General features: G+C 38.4%; 1 protein-coding gene across 1 annotated transcript in view; it reads right to left on the bottom strand.

Moving 5' to 3' along the window:
* Positions 1-1,129: 1,129 nt before the first annotated feature.
* The window catches only part of arid3c (AT rich interactive domain 3C (BRIGHT-like)), an 83,533-nt gene continuing 69,253 nt past the window's right edge, over positions 1,130-15,409 (bottom strand). The window contains exons 5-9 of the mRNA XM_062417394.1: positions 8,458-8,641; positions 5,947-6,191; positions 3,861-4,168; positions 2,391-2,490; positions 1,130-1,302 (exon numbers count right to left, since the gene is read on the bottom strand). Coding sequence (XP_062273378.1) covers positions 1,130-1,302; positions 2,391-2,490; positions 3,861-4,168; positions 5,947-6,191; positions 8,458-8,641 — 1,010 coding nt within the window. The remainder of the gene's footprint in view (positions 1,303-2,390; positions 2,491-3,860; positions 4,169-5,946; positions 6,192-8,457; positions 8,642-15,409) is intronic.

The following is a 15,409-nucleotide window of genomic DNA, read 5'->3' on the forward strand; positions in this document are numbered from 1 at the left end:
GCAATGAAGCGCACCACACAAAAGCAAACCAAGAAGAGAGAAAATGTGTGTGTGTGTGTGTGTGTGTGTGTGTGTGTGTGTGTGTGTGTGTGTGTGTGTGTGTGTGTGTGTGTGTGTGTGTGTGTAGTATTAGTATACAATATGGATTGGGACTGTGTTTGTTACTAGTGGATAGAGCTATGTGTTAATTTAAAGCATAGGTGCTTGGTTCAGTTGGCCTGCTGGCTAGTTAGCAAGCTAACAAGACAAAAATCAGCTGCTTATCTTCTGTGGACTGAGCTGACTGTGTTTAAGAGAAGACAATTTACTGTCACTAAGCTATGCTACACAAATCCACATGTTAAACACTTCACTTTCACTGCGTGGATCCACAGTTACATCACTGTGCTAGCCATGTTGCTGCCTACACGTTGACTCATTACCAACAAACTGTCCAGTGAAGATCTGATATAGTTGAGAGACAGTGTCACAAGTCTCTAATGAGAACAAACGGTTCTGCAGTCTAGACAGTCATTTCCTCTTCAGATGTGCTTTGTCTGTTTGTATTCTTGCTATAATCTTTGATCATTGGTGCTAAAGCTGTAAATGCATGTTGAAGAAGCATAGATCTGTTTTCTTCTTTGGTATTAGTTGTAAGCAGCAAGTTTCTGAGGTCTGTCATAAAGCCTACAAATAGATGAACTGTGATTCCTTGTGGAAGTTTAACTGTCCGGCCGCCTCATCGTTTGATTATTTCTGGGGCACGAGTGAGAATCTTCATTCGCCTTCCTCCATGTTGCACCTCGAGGTTGACGAGCGACTGTGCCTTTGAGCTGTTCCACACTGAACAGATGTCTCTGAGGACTTGCAAGACAATTATAACACACAGAGGTTGAATGTCCTCGAAAACACACTGCTAATTCAGAGCAGTAGGAGCAGGAGGAGAATGGAGATGGAGCAGATCTCTTGCCAAAGTATTTAGTCTGTGAGTTTATTTGTTGCTTTTCATCTTGTTGTCAGCTGACATACAAGAATTCTGATGAAGCGAAAGCATCCTTCAAAAACAGCTGGAGTGTATCTGATGATTGTGTGTCTGACTCCTCCCTGGTGGGGTGGGAGGAGGAGAAGGAGGTGAGGAGGGACAGGTAACTCACGGGGAGGAGTTTCTGTGTCCGTGTAGAGAGGAGGAGGAGGATGAGGAGGAAGATGAGCAGGACGGTTGGAACTGTGTGGGACTTGTCTTTCCCTGAGTCTGACAGTTGCTGTGCTTCCCACGGTGTCCCGTAATCCCTGCTATGGCCGACTGCCGAGCAAACAGGATGCCTGAGGAGCAAACATGAAGTCAAAGTCAGCCTCAAACTCTACGCTGTCCTGCCATCACTTTTTAAAGGACCATGCTACTGTTTTTTTAATCTGTTTTAGTCTGTTTACAAAAAATAACATCACTTTTTCATACCTTCCAAGCTGCATAGTAAACACTATCTGTTTAATTGTTAATATTAAAATAATACTATATTACAATACTACTACTACTACTAATAATAACAATAATACACTAACATAATTCAGGATTTTTGCATCTAAAGATCAATTTAACATTGATTTATTTTTAATCTGCCACATTTGATATGTCCGTGTCTGTTTTAATCAAGAGAGATTACATTTCACTTATCTGTAATTGACTTCAATTTAATTAATTATCTTAAAATCACAATTGTGATCACAAAATGTGACCCACAGTTTACAAAATTGGAAATAAAATTAAAATTAAATTTTTGTGCACATCTTATACACATTTTTATATATGCAAATGTAAAAAATTGGACCTGTTTTTAATTAAACAAATTCAAAAATCAGTATTCAAACATGTTGTATTCTCTTCAAAAAACTGGTACAGACTGTACATCCCTCTGATACAAATGTGTGCTTCAGGCTATGTAAATAAATAAATAAATAAATACATAAATAAATATATAAAAAATAATAAAGCTGTCAGAGTAAGAGCTCAGATGTGAAGTGACGACCACTGGGCCAATACCCTGACATGTTAAAGTACAGAGGCAGTAATTACCTCAAGAAACAAGCTACCTCCGTTTACACGCACACACACACGCACACACGCACGCACGCACGCATGCACACACACGCACACACACACACACACACACACATACACACACACACACACACACACTAGGCTGGCACATAAGACAATAAGCCCCATCGACCTCCAATCTACAGGCCCAATTTTGAGATATTTAACTTTTTTAACTCTATTGGACTGCCACTTCATTACAATGGATTTTATAGCAAAGACATCAAATTGCGTAGAGGACTAAGCACCAGGGTGCTGCTATAACTTATTGAATTTCCTGCCTGCAATTACATCAGCAAACGGCCCCTCTATTTACCTGTGTAGACAACTCCATTTATTTCTATTGACATGTTGATGCTGCTAATGCCGTTGGTAGACAGGTTCAATGCGGTTTCTTGTCTATCATCTGTCAAGAGAGGAGGCAGAGAACGAGAGAGAGAAAAACTCAATATGAGCATTTAGAAAGGGAACAGAAGGAGCAAGAGGAGCGCCCCAATGGAGTATTGGTGATAATTCAGAGAGTGACAGGATAAGGAGAGCTTTATTAAAGAGTTCTGGGGAGAAAGAACTGTCAAAAGATGTTACAGCCATTTGTACATGTCAGTTATAGATGAACAGTATCGCAGCACACACACACACACACACAGCTGGAAAACTTGCTTGAATAAATGTGACTGGTTCTGAAATAATGGAAATGTCTTAAGAAAACAGACTAGCACTACACGCACACAGTGATCTTAGGTAGCTGCTGTGATATCAAATGCATCTGGGTGGAGACAAATAATAGTGTTTGGATGTAATCTTTAAATGACAGTGTTTATATGTGAGGGCCAGAGCCAGACGACCAGCATGGAAATTAACCTGGGAAAGATTCTCACTCATTTTTCCATCAGTTATCAAGTGCAAAGCCTGTTATTATGACTAATATGAGAGAGGCAGTGATGCAGACAGAAATGATATCACACTTGAGCAGATAGGCCTCTTATTCTTCCTTTGGCCTCTATCATTAAGTCATATGTGACTTATGGCTTGTCATGAGCTGTGCTGGCTGCAACTAAAGCCGAGCCAGATGAGCATTTTTACTCATGACAAGCTGGATTCTGCCTGTGGTGAAGAACTATTTCTTCATAACATCTGTGGAGCTGAGCTCAAATTACACATGTTATATGATGAACTATGTGCACATTAGTGGTTCAGGTGTTTCACAGTGGGACCTCAGACAGCCTCACTGGAAGGGCCATTAGCTGATTTTGACATGTCACCCATTGGTAGACATATTATCATTGAAGGAGGCTGTTGTACCTGATTTGACATGATACATTTAATGGCTATATCCCTGTGTTTTACTAGATCCATATGAAATATTTGAAGGTAAAACAACACTTAGTGAGTTAGAATGATCAGCTTTTTAAAGGATAAGGCTGGCATTATTCTAAATAGGACCAAAAGAAGAAAAAAAAGTGTACTTCCTTATTCTGTCTGTGACACTCAACTCTTCCTTCAGAACATTAAAACAAACATGACTCAAATAGGAGGATATTGTGCAACTGCTGGTGTTTATTTTCAGTGTGGGATTAATATTCAACTGGTGCTATAGTGAGTATTTCTGGCAGCAGGGTAGTGAGTTGAGCCCAAAATAAACTACAGTGTGTGTGTGTGTGTGTGTGTGTTCATGGTAATGAAGGAACATGTTACCCAGTACAACAGTGTGGCTCACTGAACAGAGAGAACAGCAGAGAACAGAGAAAACATCTCAGATCAGTGTCATCAAAGCCCCTCAGAGAATCTCACCTCTGTTGTTAAGTTTGATGTTGAGGGGCAGCTGGGTGGCCATAGCCAGCAGGTTCTGCTGCAGTGCGTGCTGCATTAGCCTCTGCTGTTCCTCTGCCACCATCATCATCTTCTTCTCTGGAGGTTCACCGCTTTCCAGCTTCTCTCTGAGCTGTTCCAGAGCTGCCGCCTGAACGGCTGCTGCAGCCTGAGCAGCAGCCTGAGCCGCTACTGCCTGGGCAGCCACAGCTGCAGCATGATGGCCACTGGGAGACATGGGCAGGGCCATCCGACTGGGCAGGCAGCTAGCCATCATTGGCTCCTCTGGACAGAAAAAGACTATTAAGAGGGTGACATCTGTCTCTGAACCAGTCTGCATGCTTATACATGTCTCAAATACACTGTGAGAGCTCCTGTCACATTATGATATAAATAATGTTTGTCTTTTCCTTTAGCTCATACTGCTCTCATGTTTTTCAGCAGCACTAGTATCTTTGACATCCTCGATCATTTCACATTTCTTCATCATATTTATATATTTTGTGTGAATATTTGTATTATCTTTAGCAGAGAGTCTTTTGAAAGCATTTTATTAAAGTTCTATTTATCTTATGAGGCTGCTATCTGGGTTGTATTTAAACATCTGAAGATTACGCTCTACAGAGCCTGTCCTTTAACAGCAGCTCTCAAGTGATCACATGATTAATAACAAGTAGACTTGTATGCTTGGAGCAGAACACCCAATCATAGAAGATTCATCTTACATCTGCCCTGTTGTCCACTCAAACATTCCTTATATTGATATTCTGCAAAGGCATTACCTCCAATAGAATTTAATGCACTAAATTATTCAGTATCTTAAAAGCACATAAAAAGGGATGAATTTACAGAAGATCAGCTCAATTGGGAAATTCTGCTGCTGGTTGAGGACATCCAAAAAACATAACAAGAGGCATGAAGTACATAAAAGATGGAAAAGAAAAACGCTAACAACAAAACAAATGTTAGCTATATTCTGAAATTTACAAAAAAATGTGGTGTAACATCTTTTTAAATATGCTTAGAGATCAAAACTTAGATGAAAGCAGCAGCTGCAGCTACTGAGTGACTGAACTGAACTATTCTGTCAGAGCCCTCGAGACAAAGCCAAGGACACACCTTCTGATATGATACAGTATCTCTCTAACACACACTCATAATATATCTGCCAGCCTTTACTGAAGCTATTAATACAAATAAATGAATGTTCTTTAATTCTTTATCCTTATAAAAAATGACTAATAAGAGTAGAGTAGTGGCTACAGTAGCTTTGCTTGTGCTTTAGACATGGCTGATGTAAAAACAAGCTCTATCTCCATGGAATGCTACACAGATCAGTCAGATGCTGTTTTTCCTTGAGGACCCATAATCAAAGAGCTCCCGTGCTCTTTGTGGTGCATTAGTGTGTCTCGGAAATTGCTGGCGCTGATATAAGGAAGTCCTGCAAGATGTTTCCTCTTTGGGGAGAATGACCATACTGCCCACAAGTTACATGAAGATGAATGGATGGAAATGGGGCAGCTATTGTGAAATCAATTTCTGACATGCAAACACACTGACTTCTCCTTAAGTGGGCAGGTAATCATGCAACAATTTCTCAAAAAGATGTTGTAATCTGTGTAATAGATCATGTGCAATCTTTTCCTCGACAAAGTATTCATGAAGGAGGAAATGAATCATCCTTAGAGGGACAGAAAAATAATCTGGCCTGATGATTGCATTGTGACAAAAACTACTAAACTGCCTAAAAAGGTAAAACTGTGATTCAAACTTCACCAACAATGTTAGCTGAAAACTACACATTTTCTTACTTCCCTTTAGTGGTATTTAGCCATAGTTCTGGTTTCATTTGATATAGATATCAGTCTCTGATCGTATCATAGCTGGTCTTATCTTGTAAATGATAAAATAAATGTTAAAAAGGGAAAGTGAGAGCAGTATCAACCTGCTTCTATCTGTTAATTGAAATAAAGTTGGAGACTTTATCTTGTTTAATATTTCTTCACATCTTGTGTCATATATTGTTTTGTCTCATCCTTGTATCTTGTATGGTCTTATCTTACCTTTCTTGATCACAGACACCTGGGAGATATGGCCACTGTTATGATGGGGCATAGAAAGGTGGGACATCTGCATCTTTGGTGAAGACAGGAGGGTGGGGGTGCCCACAGGAGAGTAGCTGAAGATGGTGGAGCCGTAGCTCTGCCGACGGCCTTCCCGCCGGTTGCTGTCAATAGCTGCCTGAAGCTCACCAGGGGAGCTCAGTCCCCGCTTTTCACATTCATACGGGTAGAGGTACTTCATATACCTGCAGGGAGGGAGACAAATTCAATGATTTACTTGGCTTTTTGTCACTTTGTCCCATGTTGTCAATCAATCATCCAATAATCAATTAATTAGTTTCTGCCGGGTGAGATTTCATGTATGTACCTGCAAATACAATTGTTTTCATATTAAGCACAGTTTACAAATGATAATAAACACTGTATCTCAGATAGTTCCTTTGTCCACATTATCACCAAAAACCACAGAGCTTCTATCCCTTTAAACTAAGTCACTTCTGACATTATATATACATTAAAACAGCCACATTTAACTAATTAATCAACCCATGAATATGGACTTTCTTTTACCACTATTCTGAACAAGTCTGTCATTAATAGTCAATGATGCTAACTAAAGTGGTCTTCTGCAGTCTTCTAAAGTCTTGTTCTTGGTTTAACAGTGAGACTTTTAAATATATTCTTAAAAAGAGATTCAAACAGAATCTGAGTTCAGAGCTGTACGTGTCTTGGATATAAAGTATTTACAACATCCAAAAAAGGAACTGGATTGACGGCAGGACGTTCTCTTGAAACCTGATAAAACTGCTATGGATATCATATGTATTGACCCTTGGATAAAAGAAACAGTTTCCTCTTAATGGAGGATGGTCTGGATAATCTTTTTCATTACAGAAGAATTCATACAGCATGGCAGGCAGTGCTTTATTTTGAAAAGGAGAGAGAGGAGCAGAACTGATTGGCCAGGCCATTTGACACCAGAGCACACTTATTGATAATATATTCCTTCTGGTGCAGCCTGTGGCACAGTCAGAGGAATCTGTGCTTTGAGTTCCCACCAACTCCTGTGAGTCTACACTGTGACTCACTGACACACTGACAAATACCCATATCATTGATTCTGAAGCAATACCGAAAAAAATCAAAGTTGCGGTTTGTGGTTTTAAGGGAAACTTTGACTACTACACTGAACATGCACATGAGTGAATTCTTTATACATCCGTATTTGGGTCAGTAACAAATAAAGGTAGGCAAGATGAGCAATTAAAAAATATGCTAAAAAATATTTAAAAAGCAGCATCAGGTTTGTTAAAATGTACATTTAGTATTTGTGTTGGTTTTATATCATTTGAAATGACATTTGCACCATTTTTTACCAAAAGTAAGACTGAATGCTCCTGAAAATGTCAAATGGTGTAACCACAAAAGAATGATAAATCCTGATTGTCATGATTCCCCAGATTAATTGTAATATTTAGAACAATTGTATTCCATTACCTTTATTTAATATAAAAGTTATAATGTAAGATCATGCCAAACTAGTTGATATGGTGTTTTATTGACAATTTACTGTTTTTAAGCAAGTTGAATTATTTGGTACAAAGTTTTTATGGTTACACCACTTAGACATTTTTGCCATAATCCTCTAATATATTCTCTCTAAATGGATTAAAAGCAGAAATTTGATGCTGGGTCCACAAAAAAAGAATGTGTGAAGTTATTCATACGTTTATTTTCACATTTTAACACTTTAAATTTGACTAAACCACACACAGGTCTTGTGATGTGTGTTACTAAATACAAATAATCTTTATAGCAATATAATGAGCAGATTCATAAATATATCCAGTAAAAAGTACTGCCTTTTCAGAAAAAAACTTTTAATTTTTCATAATATTCCTTTAATAATTACCATGCTTTATCAAGAATATGAAACCTAAGGGTTTAGATATTTTTTTAGGCCGTTCCACATATAACCCTGTTGAATACTGACAAAAAATGAATTGTTATTCAGCTCAAGACTGCTTTTCTTATTACCAGAAAGCTTCACTTTAAGGAGGTCAGAAAATATCACCTATTGACAGAAGGGTCTCATTGAATAATGATAATTAATAATAATGTTTTACGCTTCTCTGTTTGGCCAGTAGATTGCTGTGTGCAAACACACTGGTGTGGAACAACACTGGGACTATAGCTTAAATACAGATCCACCTAGAATACTATAATTACCATGAATCACAGCAGGGACTGGCAGGTAAAGACCACACTTATATTTCTAAATAAAGATGACTGTGCTTTTCACCTGTCTGGACAGTTGTAGTCAAACATTAAGCTTTTGATGGGCATTTAAAGAAAAGAAAGGGTCATGTTTAATCACAGAGACCTGGCTGCTTACAATATAAACATCAAGTATTATGTCATTCATCTTGGACACACATGGAACACTTGTGGCTAGCCCGAGTGAGAGCAGGTTATCAATCATCTGGGGTTATCATCTCTGCCTGTACTCACTGTGTTCGGAGAGTGAAAGCAGCACTGGTAATGGAGGTAGGGAGGTTAAGGCCTTTGGTGATCTCACGCCATATTTTCTTATTGATGACTTCCACTAAGCCGCCTTTTTCGGTGACGAGCTTGTAGAGCATGTAGAGATCTAACACCTGCTTGGCCATGATAGGAATCCGATTCACTGGAGTCCCTGCAGAAAGCAAACACAATATCCACAATCAATTCCATTAACTTTGGTTCCTACCATCAATAAGCTTCTGCACCTTCTTATAAGGCCAATTTATCTCGACCCAGTCAAATGTCTGACAGCTCTCTTAACAGCAGGAAATATAACTTTCAAAAAAAAACTTTCTAGTGTCTTATCCGTGCATCTAATCTGTAAACTTCTGTATTACTTAGAAATGTATTATTTCTATGACGTGATAAAACACACATCTATAATAAATATATCATAAATATAATATAATAAATATCCCTTGGACTGTACTTTGAATAAGTGAAAATATGCAGTGACAAAACACATTCTTAATTAATAATGTAAGACAACAAACTGAGAAGCTGCTCCTAATAGAATGAACGTACTAGGCATGAAATAAAAGAAAAGTAATTACCATAACAAAACAGATAAATTAGACTTGACTTGTTTCAAACTTTACAAATACAATCTGTGGAAGATGGGATGTCGTCTTCTATTTAATGACTGCCATGCTGGACCCTTATTAGCAAAATAAAGGGGCTCAGATAATAATTTGTATTTGCAATTTAATGTTAGGCAATAAAGAGAGAATGGTTGTCTCTTTGTGAAGATTCCAAAGTGGTTGACCCTGAGATAATTAACCTGCATTTTGCTGATAGAGTTCCATTGTGCCCATCGGATTTACCATAATAGCGATCAATAGCTGCAGAAATATAGTGCAAACAACAGCAGTGCGACCTATACAGTGAGGGGGGAGGACAGCTCTGAAGTATCGTCTGAGGTGGTAAAACCACATCAATTAAGGTCAGTAATTACGGCTTCATTTTGCGGTGCTGGCATGTGAACAAATGAGACACTATTAAAACAAAAGATTGATGGTCCCCACTCCTCTAAAGACAATGCCAGCAGTAAGTCTAGAGCTGCAGCTCCTGAGCATCGCTCTTTAGAGGAGAAAGTGCAGGAGTGGCTTGATTCAGGCAAAAAAAATGACTTCAGCTGGTAATAAATGAGCTTTCACAGGCATGGAGTTAGTGAGCTAGTCTAATGAAATGACAGAGGGATCCAAAGCTGATCGAATGAGAAAATTCTACCTATCACATGACAATCATTGCAATATATATATGTCACCAAGTAAATGTTGACAGTGGACTCACCCAGGGCACTTTAACACGTTAAAGAAAGTCAATGTGAAACCCTAAAACACACATACATAGCACCACAGTGGTCCTAAATCCACATACGTCTTCTGAAAACCCTCGCTGATGTTTAAAGACATCAGCATTGATCTGGACAAGGCGTCATGTCTTGTTGACGTGAACAGTCTGAACATTATGGATATCATTCTACCATGGTGCTGAGCATCAGTGCCTGGTGGCATCAGCACTGCAGACAGTGGTGCATAGGGCTGGGTATTGTTTAAAAAATGACGATACCCTTACCAATCCAAGTACCGTTAGAGTGATACTGATACCAACTGAGTACTTCATTGATACCCATTCCACATTTAGTGCACTTGTTTGTATCCGGTGTAACAGGTGTGTAGTGTAGACACACTTTAGAGTATTTAGGTGGCATCTTGGCTGCTGGACTCAAATTCACCACGACTTCACCACCACAGACGGGTTGTAGCTGCTGTGGCAGTGAACCAATCACATGTCGCATTAAATGAAGAACGCTTGTGTTGATTGGCTGTGAGCAAGTCCATACAAATAGTCATATTTTGGGAGAAGTTTCCATATTCAGTGGTGGACAGTAACAAAGTACATTTACTTGAGTACTGTACTTAAGTACAGTTTTTGAGTATCTGTACTTTACTTGAGTATTATTTTTGGGGGATACTTTTATTTTTACTCCACTACATTTCTATTGATGCTCTCGTTACTCGCTACTTTTGAGCTTACGCCAGCTGATGATTTAAAAAAACTTTTTTTTTTGCACAATTCTAAGAAAATAAACTGTTTCTGCTGATTCGCGTATATATTATACTAGTCGTATTGCCGTACCTGTACTACGTCACTACTTATCTCAAACCATGTTTGATGTTGTTTGGTGTTCTTACCGCCAACAAATTATATCACGTCCTATAAAAACTTGTCTTCCAACCTGAAAAAGCACGTCGCGGTATGTAAAGTAGCTACTAACCTTAACTAGCTTAATGTTTGTTAAATTGCAGATGAACATTTTAAACGTAATTGTATGTGCTTGTAGTAACATAGTTAGTTAGCTAAATATGGCAACTGTTGCAGTGCAGTTGAATGATTAAGTTAAGCTGTCTTTGATGTGGCTGTGACTGATGCATGATATAAGTAAACTATAAAGTAAACTAGCCAATAAGTTGTTAATCCGTACATGTCAATAGAAGTTCTTGTAGTGTTTATTTAACTGAAGATATTCATATTTTCTATCTTTTTTATGTAGAATGACAATAAAGCTACTTTCCTTTCCTGTATTTCCTGAGATATGTTTTTAATACTTTTACTTAAGTACATTTTTAAGTATATACTTTAGTACTTTTACTTAAGTAATGTTTTGACTAAGCTACTTTTACTTGTATTGGAGTAATATTTGAGGAGTATCTGTACTTGTGTACTATGTCCACCTTTGTCCATATTACTTGGTATCGATTTATTTCGGTTGATCCCTTAAAGGTATTGAGTACCTATACCTACCCAGCCCTAGTGGTGCCATCTGAGCACAGCACTCACTACTTTTGTGAATCTGTAAATAAAGTGGCAGAGAACCAGGACACACCAGATTATGATGGACTTTCACCACATGTAGTGGACTCACCTTCACACTAACACCCAGGAAAGCTTCTTCACCCTCAATCATCTGGACTGTGAAGTCTTGGGAACCCATACACTATCCTAGCTGCTCTACATCCTCCACGGCACATTTGATGTAAGTATTCTGTCTGTGTAGTATTTCTTTTAACTCCTTCTTTTGCACATTGTTTGAGACCACATGTCAACACAGAACATTTAAGTTCACACAGCTTTAGTAAGGAAAGGCTACAGATTAGAGCGTCCTCCTTGGCATATTTTTAAACCCTTTTTATACCTTTTCTTTGTAGGGTGTTGGCACATCCTGTTTTCATGTCTCGTATGTTGTACAGGTTGTACATTCTTGTGATGTGTGTCACTTTACAATTCACTCTCCATCCTGCGTTGTGCTTTTGAGAAAAACATGAAACCAACACAATTTCTCTTTATCTTTAACCAAACTTTAACCAGATCATTTCACTTCAAACTGAGTTGGCAACTGTAGGCATGAGACACTTTCTCTGTCATGTGATTAAAACAGATATTGTATTATTGTTTAAATTTAGGGCTGTCACTTCACATTTGTACTGTATGTTCATAGCCTTGGCAAATTACCTGTACAGTGAAATACGACAAACCCAGCAGCAGCCTCCACCCCTCCCCCTCCAGCTTATCTTTATTACCACTGATTATAATGTGTATCCATGCCGATCTATAATACTGTTATTATGTAGAACACACAATGGCCAACCAAACAAGGATCGAGGCAATAAATAAAAGCCTCAGCCTTTGTCTGACAGAATCTGAGGCTAGACAAGCCTGTTAAAACAAGATTTATGTGCTTTCAATACTGAGGGTGATGTATTTGTCCCTCTGATTCTCTGAAAGAGATATAAGGAATAAAAGAGTGAGGATGGACACCTTTTGTCAGCACAAACTATCTCATCAGGTCATGTATCATTATGACAATGAGCTATAGTGGACAAGGTGGAAGAAATCCACTTTCCTCTGAGTCTAATAGTTGTCTTCTGTTAATACCTCAGCTGCTAAGAGAAGAGGAGTTTGTAATTGGAAAAATGTGGAGCATCAGGGGCTCTAGTAGTGCAGTAATCCTCTTTATGCTTGGCTTCATCGCTGATGCGTTCACTTTGCACCTTCGAGCCGATAATGGGATGAGAATTTCTCCTCCTCATTGACTTTGCTCTTTTAACCCATGAAATGAACGATTAATGCAGCGTCACAGGGGAAACAGCTGTTTATCTACTTCTGTTCATCTCCCTAAATGAAGATGCCTGTCAAACATCAGCAAGATATGAACGAACACTCTTTCTCAGGGACCTAAGTGGCCCCAAACCTTAAAAACTAGCCTGATATATCTTATTCCTCTTCTCATCCAAAAACTGTTAAAGACACATCAATGAATTACCTTACACACACACACACACACACACACACACACACACACACACACACACACACACACACACACACACACACACACACACACACACACACACACACACACACACACGCGTACAATTTCCAGATTTACATCTTCAGTAAGAACCAGTGGGCAATGTCACACACAGAGTAGGGAACTAAGAAGATAAAAGTAAAACACTGTTAAACTTATTCCTTAACAAGCCTATAAAAGAGAATAATAAAAGCATTGTTTTGAGTGTTTTTAAATCCCAAGTGTTACTGTAAGACAGTAGCAGTAGTCATGCAGTCTAAAATATATGCTAAGTAGCCATTTTGATGTTTTAAGGTAAGGTAAGGTATCTTTATTGATTCCCCTAGGGAAAAATTCAAAATTGACACAACCTTGTAATGGTGAAAGTGATTTAAAAAATAAAAAAGATAAATTAAAATAAAATACTATATGCAATAAACAATCTCTGTGTAAAATAATGTGCAATTATATCTATAATAATATCTATAATTATATCTACAATATACATACATTCCTTATATTATATACAAGTGTTCAGTGTTCCTGGGATTAAACAGTAAGGACAGCCTGAGTCACCAACAAAACAATGGTTAACTCATTTTGAAAATAGTCAGCATGTTGACTCAATCACACACACACACACACACACACACACACACACACACACACACACACACACACACACACACACACACACACACACACACACACACACACACACACTGGATGGAGCATTGTACAGATGACTAGATCAACCACAAACAACAATTCAAAGTGTAAAACTGTCCATCTTGTGATTGGAATCAAAAAGACAAGAGAAGATTATACATCTGGCCTGACTTTTAATGTCACCTTCCAATACTTGACAGTTTTTGATTCTCAGTCATCCACACACATTTTAGTGAGTACCCAAAAAGTAGTTACCCAGCTCTACCTATGACCCAGTGCTTCATTAGTGTCTGCTCAGCACAGTTTCCTCTACATGGACATCATTCACTGAAATAAATACTGACAGAAATGACAGAAAATGAACTCAGGTCCCTGCAGTTACCAGCATTATCAGTCCTGTGCTAACTGTGTGAAGAAAACATCAAAATAAAGGAAGTCAGAGGGAAATGAAGGGGGGAATATTTAGTGTCACAGCGATCGAAGACTCAGTCATTTTTTAAGGTAACTCTCAAGTAGCCTTTTCTTCTGCCACATAGTATTCTTAAGCAATTAGGTGTGAGACAAAAGTTGACCCATTTGAGAAAAGGTGCTGATGGTAGTCCTCAGATAATAATCAATTAATAAGCACAGCCCCGGGGCAACAGTAAATCACCATGGGTATTTATCAGCACACAAAGGAGCCTATGACAGCCATTGTCTGCTCTGCTTTTGATGGAATCTCTCAATGAGCATTCCATGCCTCTGCCACACAAAGGTTTTCTGACCATCTACTGCCTGATGCAACACTTTAACGTTCCTCTGAGAAGAGACAATATGTCAGTGTACTGCATCACTATCACGGCACAGCTGCACCTCTTTGTAGTGGAAAGCAGGGCAGAACATAGTGAAGAATCACGGACATCTCATCTAGAAGAAGATATTCAATCAATAATCAATAAAAACAAACACAGTCGATTTCTTCCTGTGGAGCCGACATGAAAACTCTTTTGTATCAGTACATTTCTGCTGTCAGTCAGCCTGGTGAAGACAGCTTGTCTGTCAGCTGTTCTATCAGCAGGTCAGAGTCACTTTAATACACTTACACACTGCTCACCTCTCTCTGTGCAATCCAATTTCATTTGTCCTCATTTTTTGGTCTTTTTTTCCCCATTTGCATCAACAATTCTTTAATCTACAAATAGCTTATACTGTACACATGCTACACATGCTACACTGCTAAGTTCACAGCTACAATGTTATTGTTAACTTCATACTCACCCTCACACACATGCTCTCCCTCTCTCTACACACACAACCTATACACTGAGCTATTCCTTAAAGGAGCTACGCTACCTGTATAACACATTTCAGTTTAAAAAACATCTCAAAAATACCTTTAGAAAAAATATTCTCTGATGCTCTGATATTTTAGTTTTGAACCATTGATTAATCTCTTATGAACCTGTTGGTATACATGTGCAAATACGTTACTGTTACTAACTGTTGGCACCTGCAGGCCTGTGCAATAAAAACAGCTGTTTACAGATGAATTAGCAACAAAAATCAATCAATCATAAAAGTAACTTTAGATGTGTTCTGACAGGAAGCTGATCCGTCCAATGGTTGTGTCCAATGAGATGAATGTCTGTAAGGTCAAGGGTCAGTCAGAGGACCACTGAGCTGAATGCTGGATTAACACCACTGTTTTAAAAAAATGTTCTATTCTCACATTTTGCAACATTCTACCTGATTAGAGTGTAAATGTGCATAATAACAATGATTTAAAAAAATATAATAATAATAATAATATTCCTATACCAATCTCTAAAGGAGACCCTATCTCCTCAATAGAGACATTCTAAGCAGATCCTAAGCATCAGTATCAGAGCACATTATTTT

The sequence above is a fragment of the Scomber scombrus genome, chromosome 4 (genome assembly GCF_963691925.1).
Source record: "Scomber scombrus chromosome 4, fScoSco1.1, whole genome shotgun sequence".
NCBI classification, from domain to species: Eukaryota; Metazoa; Chordata; class Actinopteri; order Scombriformes; family Scombridae; genus Scomber; species Scomber scombrus.